A 19,521-nucleotide genomic window follows, 5' to 3' on the forward strand; every position below is an offset into this window, starting at 1 on the left:
ATTCTAGCACTGTCTTTTCCTGTTGCTCTTCTTTAAATATATTTGTTTTCATGAACTTTAAGGAAGGAGTGAGTTTAGAAAGTGTTTAGGTTTGTAGCTTTTGAGCTCCTTCTTCTAAATTGCAAAAAACAAAAAAACAAAAAAACAGGCTTTCTTTTTTTTCCCTTCTGGCTGTGTTCCCCTCCCACTTCCGGCTCCTCTGGTTTCTCTACCTTGACTGTACTTTGCAGGTCAGTTGGGTTTTACTCCAGCAGGTTTGTCCTGGAAGAGAATTTTAGCTGATAGTTTTATGAGTCTGCGGAGCCTAAACCGCTTCAGCCCTTCTGGCCTATTGCCGCCCCTTGACCTCACTCATGAATCTGTGCCCAGGTCACTTTCTGTTTCACTGAAGTCTTCAAATAGCAGCAGTGAGCTTTCTATTGAATGGTCATTGGAGATTGTGGGATTTGCCCCCTTAGGCCTATCAGACCCCCTGGGAATCCCCTGGGTTTCCCCTGCGCCAGTGCTGATCCTGCAGCGTCCTGGATGGGTCCCCCCTCCCCCCCCAGCTTGTCTACTTTGGACTTCATGGAAATACCTCGTCACCTGTTTTATTGGACGTGTGTTTTGTTGTCCTAGCTCTGTCTTTTCTTATGCGGGAAGCAAGGGAAATCGAAATTCTGCTGCCACCACTGTCTTTCCAGAATTCCTGTTACTATGTTGACCTGTATCAAATCGCCAGTTTTGGGTCATTTCACCTGCCTAAAATGACAGTTTTATATGGTTTAACCTAACGTATAGATCTGTGTTTAGGCTTTAGTCCATTTGGAGTCTTCCAAATATGTATTTCTATACTTACACTAATACATGCTTAGGTTTCTCATATCAGACAAGAATTTCTACAGTAGCTACATAATTAAATAATTGATTAATTGTGACAGCATGAGGTCTAGTTATAGAGAGAGGTAAGGAGGTAATTTTTCAGTGTTCTAGAACATTGGATTACCCATTATTTTCCAACTTCTTCAGCTGCTGCCTACTTTTTTATGATTTAAATTATGGATAATTAGATATGTTTCTCTGCTGATCTGTTTACAGTACTTTTCTCTTTTAAATAAAGTAGTTTCATTAGTAATGTTTGCCATTGTGTGGGCAATTCTTCCTTTTCATTTAAAAAATTTCTGGGCTGCTTTTATTTTTGTACATTACTTTCTTCCACATGAGTTTTATTGAATGAATTTATCAATCCACACAAAATACCAGTGAGATTATGATTATAATTGTATTGCATTTTTATTGATTTCTGTGTACGATGGAGTCAGTCCAGTTTGCCTGAATTGATCACAGATTTTATACCATATTTAACCCTGTATTTCTCACTGGCAATAATAATAAATGAAGGAAATAATAACAAATAGTGCCATTCTTGCACTTTATTGCCCTTTTCCAGGTTATGAGGTTATTTTTTCCTCATAATATCTTTTCTTTAAAAAATTCAAATACTCCTTTCTAGAAGTTGCACTATAGGTTTTAACCAAGTTACCATCCTGGAGTTGTATCTGCCTATATGTTATGCTAATTTTGTGGCTTCTCACTTCTTGGGTATTTTGTCTTGGGATCTTTATTCTGATTTAATTTTCATTTGATTAGACCTTACTATATGTACTTCCTCAGGTGCTTTTTTAGTGAAGATAAAAGAATTGTACTTGGAGTTCTTCCTTGTCCAAAAAGGTTTCTCCCTTTTTCTTCATGTGAGTGCTCTCTCGACTGAAAACAGCCCTCTCCATCTCCTCCTCCTGTTCTTTCTTCCTGCCTATGATTCTTATGTTAAGCTCCTAGATCTGACTGCCATGTCTCTATTTTTCACTCAATATTTCCATTTCTTTTTCTTTTGCTCTTTGTTACAGTGATAATTTTTGTAGTCACTGTCTAAGTTATTAATTTTTACCACTCCTTCTGTTCTCACGGTCATATTGAATTTGCTATAGAAGTCTTGGTTTGTTAATTTTTTTTCCAGAGGACTTGAATGAGATCTTGCTGTAGAGTATTTTATGGTTCTCCCGTTTCCTACATGAAATCAATGTCAGCATTTCTGATTCTTCACCTTGGTTTCTTTAGTTAAAATTGCCACTTCCTCTTCAGTGCTCAGTTAGTTTTTAATGCCTGCTCCTCCTTGAACAGGGATGGGCCCGCCAGGCACCCCTGGGAGAACACAGTTCCCCAGCAGCTGTGTGGGGCTGGCCGTTGGGTCTCCCAGGCGGTATTGCCTTGCGCTATGGACAAGTAAGGATTGTTCCCGTTCCCAGTGAGCCTGCAGCACGTGGGTAAACGGGCTGGGATGCTAGAGAACGCCACAAGAATTCTTTAGAATTTTATCACAGAAAGTTCGCTGAATTTCGTAGAGCTTTCAATAAGCCTTTGGTCTGATACCACTCTCTACACCAGGGAAGAACAAGTGTTTTTATTGCCGGAAGCTTCTAAACAGACATGTCTTAACCCTAACCACGTTCATCACGTTTTAAAAATGATTTACTATTTTAAATACTCTGGCCTGTCATGGAAAACCAAAGTGTTTGTTAATTTCAGTGCAGAAATCTGTGTTGAGCATGAAAGGATGTGAGCAAAGGAGACCAGCTAAGAGTTCAGTAAAGGACAGGAAACACAGATATGGGTGACACTGAGGCAGAATAGTTATAATTGGTGATGTTTTAAATTGAGGAGAAATTAAGGTTTTCAACTTTTGTTGGCCTCTGTTTTCTTAATAAAAGGAGAAGTGAAGGTCTTTGGATGTGGTTGGTCACAGTTATGTTGCCAGAAGTTTAAGAACAGTGGGAAAGCTCCAAACCCCCTATTTTATGAGGAAAAGCATAAGGCGTTTGATGGAGTTTCCTGTAAGAAAGGGTGAGCAACACTGAGATTCCCAGGGGTATCAAATAGCATATTTGAGTGGGACCAGCCAGGTCAATTCTATGAATTCTTTTCCTATCAGCATCATTTGGTATATAGCTCATGAGAGCCACGGACAGAAGAATTGTTTGAATCAGCTAGTTTTTATGTTTGCGTAAATGGCTCCCTGGTTTTGTAATCTTTCTCAAATTTTAATAATTTCTAGTTTTCTCAATCTAGAGATAGTTTTGGATAATACTGTATATAACTGTAAGAATAAAGTGCTCTAATCATTTTCAGTATGATAAAATTTGTGATAAAAATAATGAACTTGATAGTTTTTCCACTATGCTTTTTTGGTAAAAATATTATAGCGTGGTGTTAATTCTTGTTATGATTTTCTGTTACTTTTAGAACTGCTTGGGCCTATGTTAAACATGTTGAATTATTCTAAAGATGATCTCACCTGTAAAATTGTGATTTTTGTAGCTTTGTCAGCAAATTATAGGGAGTAATAGTTAAAACCACAACCATAGCACCTCCTTTTGTGTGCTCTTTTAACTTGTGTTGAATTTTTATTCTAGTTTTCCGAATTTCCAGACCCCATGTGGGGTTCAGATTATGTGCAGTTATCCAGGACCCCGTGTTCCTCGGAGCAGAAATGCAGCACTGTGTCGTGGGACGAGCTCCAGTCCATGGACCTGCCCTCGTTCGAACCCGCCTTCCTAGTCCTCTGCCGGGTCCTTCTGAATGTCATACACGAGTGCCTGAAGTTAAGATTGGAACAGAGACCTGCTGGAGAACCGTCTCTCTTGAGTATTAAGCAGGTCTGTGTCCAAGACTCATTAAGAAATATTTAGCAATGATTATGCTGTCCTTAATCAGGCTTACAGTTTTTATTTTGAGGATTTTTGTGAATTGTTGCAAATTGTGAAAAATGAGTGCGTGTTAGTGTTGTTAAGCTGCCCTTTTAGGGTCATTTGAAATGTTCTTTGCACGTGGTCCTCAAGGAGAAGATTGCGACTCAGCCTTCCGCCATCACTGTCCTGTTCCAGGAGGATGCAGACGTGCGGGGACGGAGTGACAGAGCCTCCTGACGTCAGCCAGTGAGGGCTGGGAGCTCAACTCACTCGTTAGGGACCGTTTAAGTTCCGTACATTCATTCATTGTTCCAGCGAAGCTTCCTGTACACAGGGCATTGTCCTTAGAGTCTGCAGCCGGGACACCTTTGGACTTTCTGCTTGCTTAGCCAGCTGAGGGGTTTACGTAGTAATGACGGCTTCTGTTTCCTTGGTTTTTATGAGTTTTGGATGGGATTTTCTAGGGAGTTTGATACTCCAGAGGTGACAGGAATGGCTGGAAGCAGTTGTGTCTAGGCCAGCAAATGCCAGCGAGTGTCTGGATTCGTACTTCAGAGTATTAACCATTCTGATACCCACTATACACGATAAACATTTCTGATTTGGCGGGGAAAAAAGGTGTGCTTTTGTCAACTGTGTGTGTCTGTCCCCTGGGGATGGAAGGGGAATGATGGATGGCACCTGGGACAAGCACGGCCATCAGATAGGCACAGAATAGGACTTGACTTTGTTGGTGTGGCTCCTTGTCGTCGTGCCTGGGTTCCCGGGTTCCAGCCCAGCAGCGGCCAGAGAGCCGCCTTCTCTCCCTCGCTCAGCTGCTCGCCGCCGGCTGTGGCTGTGGCCGTGCCCGCGCCTCTCACTTGTCCGCCTGCCCCAGTGGTAATTTATCAGGCTTTAGCCCGCCTGGGTACATACTGACTTCCTTTCTCACAAAACGAATATTCAGGAATATAACCTGGTAAAAACAAAGCAGAGTTTACTTTTTGCTAGTGGAGCTCTTGTGAGATTGAAACCGTAGTTTATGTTAAAATGTTTTTAAAAATAAAGAAAAAAAACTTAGATGAATGTGGCATTCCTAGAATTGAAATAAAACCAAAATTTTGGCTTAAATCATTCAAAGATTTGGTTAGAAGCACCTAAGTGATATCTTTACCAGAGCAATTGACATCTGAACAGAACAGCTTTTTGTAGACGTCACTCTGGCTAGCCCTGGCTCTCTTACTGTGAGTAATTACTTTTAGAACCTTTTGAAGTGAGATTTATGTTTATAAAGGCAGTCTGTATTTGTATTTATTGTGGAGTATTTGACAAGTACAGAAAATGAAACAACGAAAATGAGAATTCTCCTGTGGCCCTGCCCCTCAGAGATGACCTCTGTAACTATTTTGGTGTATTTGTATCCCCCTGTTCATCCTACACATACAAAAGAAACAAGAGTACAGATTTTTACCGTTAAATATTGTTCAAGAGTAAGATTTCAGACAGCTGCAGCCATGCTCTGCTGTCGGGGTCCGTCATATTGATGGGATCCCTGGTGCGTTAAGCCAGATGCTGTGAGGCAAGGGCCAGAGGGCCAGCGATCTCAGTCCTGTCACCGTTCCTCCTTCCCCCGCGCTGCTCCCTGGGCCGCACGTGGCCGGGGCACTCGTCGGTTTGTTTAGTTTTTGTTTCCCTTGACCTCCATCTGATTTCATCACGTTGATCTTAGGTTTGATTTTCAAGCTTCAGATGGTAAAGGCCACAAATCACAGTAATTACTATACCAAATTATCAAACAGATTGTCATGCTCTGTGGCGTGTAAGTATATTTGCGTCTTTATTATGTTTTTGGTTAAAAATAAGCAATTTCATTAGGAGAGTTTTCTATCCATTGTCTTATATAATGCAAAACAGAAAAATAGATCTTACCCTGTGGGATGTATTTTCTGTATAACTTTATTTGTAGGGAAATGTATTGCCAGAAATCAGTGTTTGCCCGTATGATATTCTCTCTGTGCATTCATGCTGTAATATTAAATACTTGTATTTTCACTATTTTGTTCTTAAGCAAGACTGCTAAGATAGTTATGTAACTGAGGCGATAAAGAATTGGAAAATATTTTAGGACTTTCAGAGTTTCTGAGGGTTTAAGAAGGAGACGTGTGAAGCTGATACATGGTCCAGTCGTGGTGTGTGAAGTGACAGCTTGTGTGTCCCCCGCAGCTGGTGAGGGAGTGTAAAGAGGTGCTGAAGGGCGGCCTTCTGATGAAGCAGTACTATCAGTTCATGCTGCACGAGGTTCTAGACGACCTGGAGAAGACCGACTGCAACATCGATGCCTTTGAGGAGGACCTGCATAAAATGCTGATGGTGAGGCCCAGTGAGGGGGGTGGGGCTGGTTCTTGTATGCTTGTACCTGGAGGGTGGGGTGGAGGAGGGGAGGGAGGGAGAGGGAGGGGCAGGCTTTAACCTGATTGTTTTCTAGTATTGGATTAAAGTTCTTTCTCCTAAATCCACATTTTAAAAAGCGCTCAATGGTTTTTACATTTGAGTTTTTGACGAAGCTTACCCTACTTCGTTAACTGTAAGATTCTTCATCTTAGAGCAGAACGGCCCAGAAATGGAGTCATAGTCTGGTCCTGTTTTGTTGAGCCATCTCTCCTCAGCTGTTCTGTAATGCCTGGCCCGCTCTACGGCTGGGAAGACAGTAGTGACAGTAAGAGGCTCCTAGTCTGCTGGGACCTGGGCGTGGGTGCTAGGTCCCCAGGCGGGATTCTGAGATGCAGTGACTGCTTAGAGACGGGTCACCTAAATTAGCTTGGGCACCTGTGGGAGTGCTTAGCTTATTGTGGGTCAGGAGTTCGCTGAGGAACTGGGCCTATTTGAGGAATTAGAACAGGATTTGGCAGGAGCAGACCTGCCCAGAGGAGCTCCCTATTCCTTACACCGTGTGTGCCGCCGTACGCGTGCACACATTCTAACCCCAGTGCTGTTGCTCAGGCTAGTCCCTCCCGGTACACGTGTCCTTCCTCCTAATCTGTCCATTTAAGACTCACTTGCAGGTTTTGCTTTTCTTTGGAAGCTTTATCTGACAATTTCAGTCTTTAACATGCCTCTGTTGACACCTTCTCTGAACTCTGCGGCAGTCTCGGATAGAGCTGCACTGTGAAATACGAGATGGTGTTCGACTCCCCTGCTCTCAGGTTTCCCTGACTACTGAATGTGTCATCAGCCAGGGGCTGTCTCCCGTGACGTCAGGTAGAGGAGAGTACACAGCGAGTGCACGCTGGATTGACTAGGGCATGTGCACAGGTGATTATGTAACCTGGCAGGTGGATGACACAATACAAGAATGACCATGCTTGTGTGGGTACATTGTTTGGGGAAGGTGTTCAAGACATAGTTTGCCTGCCATGTCACTGTGTTCTGCGTCAGGATGGCTGCAGCGCCTCCTGACACCACCCCCACTTTCTAGGCTAGAGGGAAAGAGAAGGGCATAACGGGAAACTGTCCTTGCCCGCTACGTCCAGAACAGTGAACGCTCTCCTGGAAGCCACACCCAGCAGATTTGCCCTGTGTTGTATTGGCCATACCTGTTGCGTGGCCTCATGAGTGTAGTGGAGGCTGGGGATTCAGATGTTTAGCTTTCCAGGCTCTGTAGTAGAAGGACAGAGAGGAGGAGGTGGCTAGCAAGGGACTTCTATCTGGGGCATTACAGAAAAGAATTTTGAGTTTGAAATTATTTCTTAGGGGCACCTGGGTGGCTCAGTCGGTTAAGCGGCCGACTTTGGCTCAGGTCATGATCTCACAGTTCGTGGGTTTGAGCCCTGTGTCGGGCTCTGTGCTGACAGCTAGCTCAGAGCCTGGAGCCTGTTTCGGATTCTGTGTCTCCCTCTCTCTCTGACCCTCCCCTGCTCACGCTGTCTCTCTCTCTCTCTCAGAAATAAATAAAAAACATCTAAAAAAATTATTTCTTAATTGTTTGGGGTGAATGCATAAAAGACCAGAGTGTGTAAACTGTGGCTACGTTTTGAAATACTATGTATTTCTTTTTTAAATTATTATTATTTTTAATATAACTTATTGTTAAATTGGTTTCCATACAACACCCAGTGCTCATCCCAACAAGTGCCCTCCTCCGTGCCCATCACCCACCTTCCCTCCTACCCCCCACCCCCATTAGCCCTCAGTTCTCCGAATTTAAGACTCTCTTGGTTTGCCTCCTTCCCTCTCTGGGACTCCTCCCCCCTTCTCTTCCCCATGGTCCTCTGTTAAGTTTCTCAAGATCCACATATGAGTGAGAACACATGGTATCTGTCTTTCTGTGCCTCAGTTATTTCACTTAGCACAATACCCTCCAGTTCTATCCACATTGCTGCAGATGGCCAGATCTCATTCTTTCTCATTGCCAAGTAGTATTCTGTTGTATATATAAATCACATCTTCTTTATGCATTTGTCTGTTGATGGACATTTAAGCTCTTTCCATAACTTGACTGTTGTTGAAAGTGCTGCTATGAACATTGGAGTGCATGTGCTCCTATGCATCAGCACTCCTGTATCCCGCGGGTAAACTCCTACGAGTACTATTGCTGGGTCATAGGGGAGCTCTATTTTTAACTTTTTGAAGAACGCCACACTGTTTTCCAGAGGNAAATTATTTCTTAATTGTTTGGGGTGAATGCATAAAAGACCAGAGTGTGTAAACTGTGGCTACGTTTTGAAATACTATGTATTTCTTTTTTAAATTATTATTATTTTTAATATAACTTATTGTTAAATTGGTTTCCATACAACACCCAGTGCTCATCCCAACAAGTGCCCTCCTCCGTGCCCATCACCCACCTTCCCTCCTACCCCCCACCCCCATTAGCCCTCAGTTCTCCGAATTTAAGACTCTCTTGGTTTGCCTCCTTCCCTCTCTGGGACTCCTCCCCCCTTCTCTTCCCCATGGTCCTCTGTTAAGTTTCTCAAGATCCACATATGAGTGAGAACACATGGTATCTGTCTTTCTGTGCCTCAGTTATTTCACTTAGCACAATACCCTCCAGTTCTATCCACATTGCTGCAGATGGCCAGATCTCATTCTTTCTCATTGCCAAGTAGTATTCTGTTGTATATATAAATCACATCTTCTTTATGCATTTGTCTGTTGATGGACATTTAAGCTCTTTCCATAACTTGACTGTTGTTGAAAGTGCTGCTATGAACATTGGAGTGCATGTGCTCCTATGCATCAGCACTCCTGTATCCCGCGGGTAAACTCCTACGAGTACTATTGCTGGGTCATAGGGGAGCTCTATTTTTAACTTTTTGAAGAACGCCACACTGTTTTCCAGAGGGGCTGCACCAGTTTACATTCCCACCAACAGTGGAGGAGGGTGCCTGTTTCTCCACATCCTCCCCAGTATCTAGATTCTCTTGATTTGTTCATTTTAGCCACTCTGACCGGCATGAGGTGGTATCTCAGTGTGGTTTTGATTTGTATTTCCCTGATGATGAGTGACATTGAGCATCATTTCATGTGTCTGTTGGCCATCTGAATGTCCTCTTTGGAGAAGTGTCTATTCATGTCTTCTGCCCATTTCTTCACTGGATTGTTTGTTTTTCAGGTGTGGAGTTTGGTGAGTTCCTTATAGATTTTGGATACTAGCCCTTTATCTGATATGTTATTTGCAACTATCTTTTCCCATTCCATCAATTGCCTATTAGTTTTGTTGATTGTTTCCTTTGCCTTGCAGAAGCTTTTTATCTTGGTGAGGTCCCAATAGTTCATTTTTGGTTTTGATTCCCTTGCCTTTGGAGATGTGTCAAGTAAAAAAATTGCTGCAGCTGTGGTCAAAGAGGTTGTTTCCTGCTTTCTCCTCCAGGGTTTTGATGGTTTCCTGTCTCACATTCAGGTCCTTCATTTTGAGTTTATTTTTGTGTACGGTGTAAGTAAGTTTGAGTTTATTATGTGTATGTAAGTGGTCCAGTTTCATTTTTCTGCATGTTGCTGTCCAGTTCCCCCAGCACCATCTGTTAAAGAGGCTGTCTTTTATCCATTGGATACTCTTTCTTGTTTTGTCAAAGAGGAGTTGGCCATACATTTGTGGGTCCAATTCTGGGTTCTCTATTCTATTCCATTGGTCTATGTGTCTGTTTTTGTGCCGGTACCATACTGTTTTGGTGATTACAGCTTTGTAGTAGAGGCTAAACTCTGAGATTGTGATGCCTCCCGTTTTGGTTTTCTTCTTTAATATTACTTTGGCTATTCGGGGTCTTTTGTGGTTCCATACAAATTTTAGGATTGTTTGTTCTAGTTTTGAGAAGAATGCTTGTGCAGTTTTGATTGGGATTACATTGAATGTGCAGATTGCTTTGGGTAGTATTTACATTTTAACCATATTCTTCCAATCCATGAGCATGGAATGCTTTTCCATTTCTTTGTGTCTCCTTCAATTTCCTTCATAAGTTTTCTATAGTTTTCAGCATACAGATCTTTTACGTCTTTGGTTAGGTTTATTGCTAGGTATTTTATGGTTCTTGAATTGTGAATGGGATCAGTTTCCCTGTAGCCCTTTCTGTTGCTTCATTATTGGTGTATAAAAATGCAACTGATTTCTTGGGGCGCCTGGGTGGCTTAGTCGGTTAAGCGTCCGACTTTCGCTTAGGTCATGATCTCGCGGATCGTGGGTTCGAGCCCCGCATTGGGCTCTGTGCTGACTGCCAGCTCAGAGCCTGGAGCCTGTTTCAGAGTCTGTGTCTCCCTCTCTCTCTGACACTCCCCTGTTCACGCTGTCTATCTCTCTCTCTCCTAGAAATAAATAAAAAAAAAAAAAATTAAAAAAAAAATGCAACTGATTTCTGTATATTGATTTTGTACCCTGATACTTTGCTGAATTCAGGGATCAGTTCTAGCAGATATTTGGTGGAGTCTTTTGGGTTTTCCATGTAGAGGATCATGTTGTCTGCGAAAAGTGAAAGTTTGACTTCATCTTTGCCAACTCTGATGCCTTTTATTTCATTTGGTGTCTTGATTGCTGATGCTAGGACTTCCAATACCATATTAAACAGCAGTGGTGAGAATGGACCTCCCTGTCGTGGTCCTGATCTCAGGGGGAAAGCTCTTAGCTTTTCCCTATTGAGGAAGGTGTTTGCTGTGGGCTTTTCATAAATGGCTTTTATGATGTTTAAGTAAGTTCCTTCTATCCCGACTTTCTTGAGGGTCTTTATTAAGAAAGGATGCTGTATTTTGTCCAATGCTTTTTCTGTATCTATTGACAGGATCATATATTTCTTACCTTTTCTTTTGTTAATGGGATGTATCACATTGATTGACTTGTGAATATTGAACTAGCCCTGCAACCCAGGAATGAATCCCACTTGATCATGGTGGATAATTCTTTTTATATGCTGTTGAATTTGATTTGCTAGTATCTTGTTGAGGATTTTTGCATTCATATTCATCAGGGATATTGGCTTGTAGTTCTCTTTTTTTGCTAGGTCTCTATCTGTTTGGGAATCAGAGTGAATCTGGCTTCATAGAATGAGTCTGGAAGTTTTTCTTTCATTTCTATTTTTTGGAACAGCTTGAGAAGGATAGATATTAGTTCTGCTTTAAATGTCTGGTAGAATTCCCCAGGGAAGCCATCTGGTCCAGGACTCTTATTTGTTGGGAGATTTTTTTGATAACTGATTCAATTTCTTCACTAGTTATGGGTCTGTTCAAATTTTCTACTTCTTCCTGTTTGAGTTTTGATAGTGTGTCGCTATTTAGGAATTTGTCCATTTCTTCTAAGTTGTCCAATTTGTTGGCATATAATTTTTCATAGTATTCCCTGATAATTGCTTTTATTTCTGAGGGACTGGTTGTAATAAGTCCCTCATTCATGATTTTATCTGTTTGGGTCCTCTGTCTTTTCTTTTTGAGAAGCCTGGCTAGAGGTTTATCAATTTTGTTTATTTTTTTAAAAAAAACAANGGCTTGTAGTTCTCTTTTTTTGCTAGGTCTCTATCTGTTTGGGAATCAGAGTGAATCTGGCTTCATAGAATGAGTCTGGAAGTTTTTCTTTCATTTCTATTTTTTGGAACAGCTTGAGAAGGATAGATATTAGTTCTGCTTTAAATGTCTGGTAGAATTCCCCAGGGAAGCCATCTGGTCCAGGACTCTTATTTGTTGGGAGATTTTTTTGATAACTGATTCAATTTCTTCACTAGTTATGGGTCTGTTCAAATTTTCTACTTCTTCCTGTTTGAGTTTTGATAGTGTGTCGCTATTTAGGAATTTGTCCATTTCTTCTAAGTTGTCCAATTTGTTGGCATATAATTTTTCATAGTATTCCCTGATAATTGCTTTTATTTCTGAGGGACTGGTTGTAATAAGTCCCTCATTCATGATTTTATCTGTTTGGGTCCTCTGTCTTTTCTTTTTGAGAAGCCTGGCTAGAGGTTTATCAATTTTGTTTATTTTTTTAAAAAAAACAACTCTTGGTTTCATTGATCTGTTCTACTGGGTTGTTTTGTTTTGTTTTTGGATTTTATATTGTTTATTTCTGCCCTTATCTTTATTATTTCTCTTCTTCTGCTGGGTTTGGAGTGTCTTTGCTGTTCTGCTTCTAGTTCCTTTAGGTGTGCTGTTAGATTTTGTATTTGGGATTTTTCTTGTTTCTTGAGATAGGCCTGGATTGCAATGTCTTTGCCTTTTAGGACTGCCTTTGCTGCATCCCAAAGGGTTTGGATTGTTGTATTTTCATTTTCATTTGTTTCCATATATTTTTTAATTTCTTCTCTAATTGTCTGGTTGACCCATTCATTCTTTAGTAGGATGTTCTTTAACTCCATGCTTTTGGAGGTTTTCCAGACTTCTTCCTGTGGTTGATTTCAAGTTTCATAGCATTGTGATCTGAAAGTGTGCACAGTATGATCTCAATTCTTCTATATTTATTGAGGGCTGCTTTGTGACCCAGTATGTGATCTGTCTTGGAGAATGTACCGTGTGTTCTGGGGAAGAAAGTGTATTCCATTGCTTTGGGATGTAGAATTCTAAATATACCTGTCAAGTCCATCTGGTTCAGTGTGTCGTTCAGGGCCATTGTTTCTTTAGTGATTTTCTGTCTAGTTGATCTATCCATTGCTGTAGGTGGAGTATTAAAGTTCCCTGCAGTTAGCACATTCTTATCAATCAGATTGCTAATGTTTGCAATTGTTTTATGTATTTGGGTGCTTTCAAATTCGGTGCATAGACATTTATAATTGGTAGGTCTTCCTGATGGACAGACTCTGTCATTATTATATAATGCCCTTCTCCATCTCTTGTTACAGCCTTTATTTTAAAGTCTAGTTTGTCTTATAGAAGTATGGGTACTCCAGCTTTCTTTTGACTTCTAGTGGCATGATAGATATTTCTCCATCCCCTTAACTTTCCATCTGAAGGTGTCCTCAGGTCTAAAATGAGTCTCTTGTAGGCAGCAAATAGATGGGTCTTGTTTTTGTTTTTATCCATTCTGATACCCTATATCTTTTGATTGGAGCACTTAGTCCATTTACATTCAGTGTTATTATTGAAAAATATGGCTTTAGAGTCATTGTGTTCTCTGTAGGACTCATGCTTGTAGTGGTGTCTCAGGTACTTTGTGTTCCTTGCAGCAGTTGTCTTGTAGATTCCCCCCTTAGGATCTCTTATGGGGCTGGTTTAGTGGGGATGAATTCCTTTACTTTTTGTTTCTTTATGAAAACCTTTATCTCTCCTTCTATTCTGAATGACAGGCTTGCTGGATAAAGGATTCTTGGCTGCATATTTTTCCTCTTCATCACATTGAAGATTTCCCACCATTCCTTTCTGGCCTGCCAAGTTTCAGTAGATAGGTCTGCTACTACCCTTATGTGTCTATCTTTGTATGTTAAGACCCGTTTATCACTATCTGCTTTCAGAATTCTCTTTATCCTTGTATTTTGCTAGTTTCGCTATGATATGTGATGCAGAGGATCGATTCAAGTTATGTCTGAGGGGAGTTCTCTGTGCCTCTTGGATTTCAGTGTCTGTTTCCTTTCCCAGATTGAGGAAGTTGTCAGCTGCGATTTGTTCAAGAACCCCTTCAGCCCCTTTCTCTCTCTCATCTTTTTTTGGAATTCCTATGATATGGGTATTGTTCTCTTTGATTGCTTTACTTAGTTCTCTAATTCTCCTTTCATGCCCCTGGATCATTTTCTCTCTCTTTTTCTTAGCTTCCTCCTTTTCCATAATTTTATCTTCTAATTCACCTATTCTCCTCTCTGCCTCTTCAGTCCGCACTATGGGTGCCTCCATTTTATTTTGTACCTCATTTATAGCATTTTTTAATTCATCATGGCTGTTTTTAAGATCCTTGATCTCTGCAGCAATGGAGTCTGTGCTGTCTTCTGTGCTTTTTTCAAGCCCAGTGATTAATTTTATGACTATTATTCTAAATTCTTCTCTTATGTTGCTTATATCTGTTTTGGTCAATTCTTTAGCTGTCGCTTCTTCCTGGAATTTCTTTTGAGAAGAATTCTTCCATTTCGTCATTTTTGGCTAGTTTTCTGTCCCTTGTAAGTTTTAAAAGCTTGTTATGTGCTCTGCACCTGTGAGTACTGCTATAAAAGGGGTTCATACACTGTCCAGGACCTGTCTGTTCAGGAGTTGTTTTTTGGAGAGTGTTACTTTCTCTCTGTTGTTGTGACTTTGTTTATTTTTATTTCCCTACCTGAAGTGATGTTTTGGACCCTCCACCAGGTGTGCTTTCGTTTTTTCCTTGAAGTAGCCCCGGAAAGGAAAACAAACAGACAAACAGGAAACAAAATCACGCAAACACACAAAAGAAACAGGCAAACAGACAAAAACGAAAAAAAAAAAATCTAAAAGCAAAAAACCAGTAAAGAATAGGGTGGAGGCAGTGCTGATGGAAGAGTGTATACAAAGGGGAGAGAAAACATGAGCAGTGACCACAGAGAGACTAAAAGGCTTAATCCAGAGAGAGAGAAGAGAATAAGGAAGGAGGCGAGGGAAAAGAAACGAAGATAAAGTCACCCAGACCTGATTATTCCAGAGAGAGAGAGAAAGGAAAGGAAGAGGTATAGAGTATGCATCAAGAGAATGGATTCAATATGTCTGTTTAAGCAAACCACCAACCAGAGTAGCCAGCCTAGAGGACAGAGGAAATAAGGAGACGAAAAGGGAGAATGTATCTGAATACCAAGAACTGACCCACAGTTACTCCAGGCGGTGCTGGTCTGGGGGTGCTGCGGGGGGCCGTCTGGTTCTGCAGTGTCTCCGGCCCCAGGAGAGAAGCGTCACCCAGCACGCAGGGGCGTGGCTTGGTGTAGGCCTTCCCGCCGCCACTGTGGGCCCGAAGGCCGATCCCTGCGGCTCCGCCTTGGTGGTTGTGGGGAGAACGATGGCCCCCCAGTCCCTTCTTCACGGACCAGGTGCCCCGAGTCAGCCCTGTGGATTCGTCCTCACTGCCGCGGGCGCAGACGAGGTGGTTGTCTTGCTCGGCCATCTCCTGCGTCCCGTGCTTGGCCGGGTTTTAAACTCCTGCTCAGTGCGCGTTAACAGTGCTGCCCGAAATGTGCTCCTGCGGCCGTGCCGCAGCACTTCAGGGCCGGGGGCCGGGGTCTCCTGCTGCACATTGCACCCCTGGCCGCCACTGAACCCGGAGGGGAGTCCCCCCTCCCCAGGTGTGAAACAGGGCAGCCGGCCCCAGTCTGAAGAAAGCCCTGCGGTTAGAGATGGGATGATCGATCCATCTCCGCCCGGGCTAAGGTTTTCCTCTTGTCCAGACACAGTCCTCTGTTTCCCAGCCGCTCTTTCTCTTCCCTTTGTCTCTCTGCAGAAGGGGATCCCTTCCCTCCGTGTCTCCGCAGCCCATTTTATCTCCCCCAGTTCGCAATCACCCACCTAGAAGGCCGTCTTCCTAGTAGACCCGCCTCTTTTCCTCCCAGACTCTTGGGTTCCATCGCTTCGGCCCTTCTTTGTGTGAGAGACGCGGGAGGTACGGAGCTCCCTACTTCTTGCTGTGTTGGCCCCTCCTCAATACGATGTCTTTCTTAGTCAGAAAAGTCTTTATCATTGAAAGTCATGGTAAAAAACAAAAGCAAATTATTTTTTCTCTTTCTCTTAATGGATGGCTAAACCAGGAGTTTAAAAAGACAAAAAGCTTTCCAAACTCTCTTTGATGGTTTTACAAACACCAGCACAAGCACCCTTATCGTGTGGTCACTGAGGCAGGAAGGAGGAGAGTCAGGCGGACGAAGTGTGCCCTCCAGGCCATTCAGTTTCAGTGGCCGTGGTATGCATGTGGGGTGTCTGAAGGCCAGGTTTAGTGAGTTACCAAAATTCGCAGCAGCTCCATAGAGCCCAGAGTGCTTGGGATTTCGCTTTGGTTTGGTACAATGATTTGTGTGACGCAAGAGCTCGCTTAGTTTAATCTCCATGATTTTGCACATGAAGAGCTAGAAGTTATCAGTGGGTTTAGAATTGTGCCCCGAAGTGCGTTCAGTGGCTAATGGCACCTGAGGGAACCCAAACACGATCAGTGTTTTTTGATAGAAAGGAAAGAGAGCACGGCCTTCAAATTTCCAATCACGTTATGTTTACCACAACACCCTTGTCTTGAAACTCACCAAAAAATGGCAAAAGGAATGAAGAGTAAGGAAAAATTTCCATGTTCAATAAAGGAGGAAATTTGGCACACTGTTCTCTCCTTGCCTGACCAAAAGACTGTTACAATTATTGCCTTGAAATTTGAACTAAAAGGAGGATAGATGCAAGCTCTGCAGATCTCACAGCCTGTCCAGTGACCCATTAGAGCGGTGATGTGAGGGGGTGTGAGCAGTCCGGGGAGAAGCAGGAGGGGTCCCATAGAGGACTTGTTGGTGGCCTGTCTGCAAGATGGGAGCATGAGCAGACACACCTCTGTTGTCTGAATGAATCTGCTGCTGCAGAGGGTGACGGGAAGGCCGATGAGCAGGTTGTGATGCAGAGTGTCTGTGACTTCGGGGTTTACTCCGTTTTCGTCATCCTTCTGACTCGGCACGGAAGCCCTCACGCGCGCAGCTCCAGGGCGTGACCTGGTGAGTGTTCGCTTGAGGCAGACTGAGGCCAAAACGGTCTCCGCTCATTTCTCTGGCCCTGGTCTTAAAAGTAACCAAAACAGTGGACATGATAGAGATGTAGGAGCTTGTGATTGATCTAAGGAAGCCACATAAAAGGAACTTAAAAGGAATGAAAATGCAATTATGATGAGCAACATGTGGTGGTTGCAGAAGACACAGGAGGGAGAGCAGAGGCCTGTGGCTCGTGCCCCAGTAGGAAGACTGTGGGGCTTTTCACATAGAACTTACTGGGGACCATGCGAAAGCCTTCGGGATCGACTCTGTTAAGGGAGAGAGATGAACACAGTGAAATGCGGGTGAGAGAGGAGGGAAGTCGATACTGCGAGCTTCCTCAGATGCCGTGAGGAGGTGGGTCTCAAAACACAAGTGTTGAGGTTGGAGAGGTCACGTGTCAGGGTGCGTTTTGGAGTTGAGGAGATGAGGGATTCTGTATCTAGGGACTTCTCTTTGTTAGGAGGGGTGAGATTGTCTGCTGAGAAAGGCTGAGAGTGGGCACTGGCAGTTTGAGGAAAATGGAATATTTCAAACTGCGGTGTAGAGAGAAGGAAAACGGGTCGAGTGGAGATAGAGGCGTCGCACACACCATGTGGTCAGGGTCATGACCTGTAGAGCAGGGCTCCTCCCCGTCCCGGGACCCTCACGACCCTCAGCTTGAATGTGGGGCGCGGGCTTGTTGGGCTCACTGTGCTGTGGACATCGGCAGGCAGGTGAGCCGAAGGGGGGTGGCAGGGTGTGGGGTGGCGGCAGTCGTGTAGAGAACTGACCTTGTGGGCTCTGAGCCCAGTTAGCAGGAGAGGGAGTGAAGAAGGGAGCAGTGAACTGGAGAAGAAGAGAAACCCATGGACTGGGGTTCAGATAAAGTTTCAATAAGAGAATTCAATAGGAGATCGGTCGTGGTGGTGGCAGTTGAACAGAAAACCAGAAGGAGGTGAGGAGGTTTTAGAATCTGGTGTTTGGACAGATGGACTGGGGCCTGGAGGTCCTCTGTAATGACAAGACCCGGGATGAGTCACAGCGTGGTGGCTGAACCTGAGGTGGAGAGAAGACTGTGTTGGACGCCAGCAAGTGAGTGACAGGATGACAGGCAGTCGGAAATCAGTAGGTGACGGGACGAACAAAAGGTTTGATGGTATATCTGATGACGCAGGTCTCAAAAGGGAAGGCATCTCGTTTGTGTCGGTGTTGAGTAAGACCATAAGAGTAGTGGTTTGAAAGTAACAGTGACGCGCGTGAGGATGCCAGCTGCTGGCGGCCCTTGGGTACGCTGTCGCACTGGTGCCCCGTGACAGGGCTGTGAGGGGGCGGTGCAGTCGTCGGGAGACAGCCAGGCTTGAGGGGGCCCGGAGAGAAGCAGCAGCACTCCGCGAAGCCAGAGGGGGTCCTGGCCTCATATTTAAGAGTTTGTTTCATTTGGACAAGAAGGGGGTACACCCATACATTGTAGTTCCATGTACCCAGACCCCTGTGTTCATAATGGAGCCCAGACTGCCGACGCACACCACCAGAGGCATCCAGAGACACAACAGAAGATGTTTTTTTCTGAAATAAAGACCTGAAATTTTCCTACTGAAAATTAGTACTGGATTTCAGAAGACGTTCAGTCCAGTGAACACTAAGATGTGGCCTGGGGAAGTCACGGAGATCCAAGACTAGGTCCAGAATCCTGTAAATCCCCCAGCAGAGAAAAAGCAAGTCACCCCAGGGTTTGAGGAGAGTGGAGACAGCGGGAGACGAGGCTGGCATCAGGTTTCTTTGCTTGAACAACACATGGTGGCATACCGTAGTTGGGGAGCAGTGCCTGAAAGGTTCTGAAGCTGAGAATGTGTAATTCAGGTATTTTATACTCAGTCAAGTTGTCCTGTCAGAGAATCCTCAGACAGTGAGCTTTTGTAATCCAGTGGTTGTGAACCTGCCTTGAGAAAAGCTAATTGACAATAAAACCCTAGGGAGCAGCAGACACATCACAATAAGGATTTAGGGGTGGGAGCTGTTGCAGTAGGATTTGTGATGGACACAAACCCCATTTCAGAAAAACTGGGTATTTGGGTGAGAGATCATAACTTACAGGTCATACATCTTGAAAAAAACTGTGTCATAAAAATCCAGGTGTCAGGAAGGGATGGTGGAGAAAAGTGTGCTCTTTTCGTCTCAACACGGAAGATACTGTCTAAAGTTAAATTAGGTAATTAAACAAGTAAAGATCCCAGCCTCTTAAAGGAATAATTTTATAATATATTAATAATGAAATTTTCTGGGTGTTATCATCTTGATTTTTTTTTACTTCTATGTACATTGTGAACAGTATTTTCTTGGTAATTTGAAGGGATTGTAAATAATGTGTTAAATTGCCAAGGTGTTGAGTCGTGCAGTTTAAGAGAGATCCCCTGTTAGACCTCAGTGACGTGATGAAGAATCTTGCTTGTCTCGGGGCTGTGTGCCTCAGCGTCCCCTCCACCTTGCCCTTCTCATTTGTGGCTCTCAGGTCAACAAGTGAACGTTGTGAGCCACCAGGTTCTGTTCTCAAGTCTCTCCCTTTATGTTTCTTTATTTTAAGGTGTATTTTGATTACATGAGAAGCTGGATCCAAATGCTACAGCAGTTACCTCAAGCATCCCATAGTTTAAAGAATCTGTTAGAAGAAGAATGGAATTTCACCAAAGAAATAACCCATTACATCCGGGGAGGAGAAGCACAGGCTGGCCAAC

General features: G+C 43.4%; 1 protein-coding gene across 1 annotated transcript in view; it reads left to right on the forward strand.

The window, feature by feature from the left end:
• Positions 1 to 19,521, forward strand: part of MAP3K4 (mitogen-activated protein kinase kinase kinase 4) — a 67,100-nt gene that overhangs the window by 13,095 nt on the left and 34,484 nt on the right. The window contains exons 2-4 of the mRNA XM_077755077.1: positions 3,450 to 3,692; positions 5,928 to 6,074; positions 19,371 to 19,515. Of these exons, the coding sequence (XP_077611203.1) occupies positions 3,450 to 3,692; positions 5,928 to 6,074; positions 19,371 to 19,515 (535 nt within the window). The remainder of the gene's footprint in view (positions 1 to 3,449; positions 3,693 to 5,927; positions 6,075 to 19,370; positions 19,516 to 19,521) is intronic.

This window comes from Crocuta crocuta, unplaced genomic scaffold (genome assembly GCF_008692635.1).
Source record: "Crocuta crocuta isolate KB4526 unplaced genomic scaffold, BGI_CrCroc_1.0 scaffold11, whole genome shotgun sequence".
Classification (NCBI taxonomy): Eukaryota; Metazoa; Chordata; class Mammalia; order Carnivora; family Hyaenidae; genus Crocuta; species Crocuta crocuta.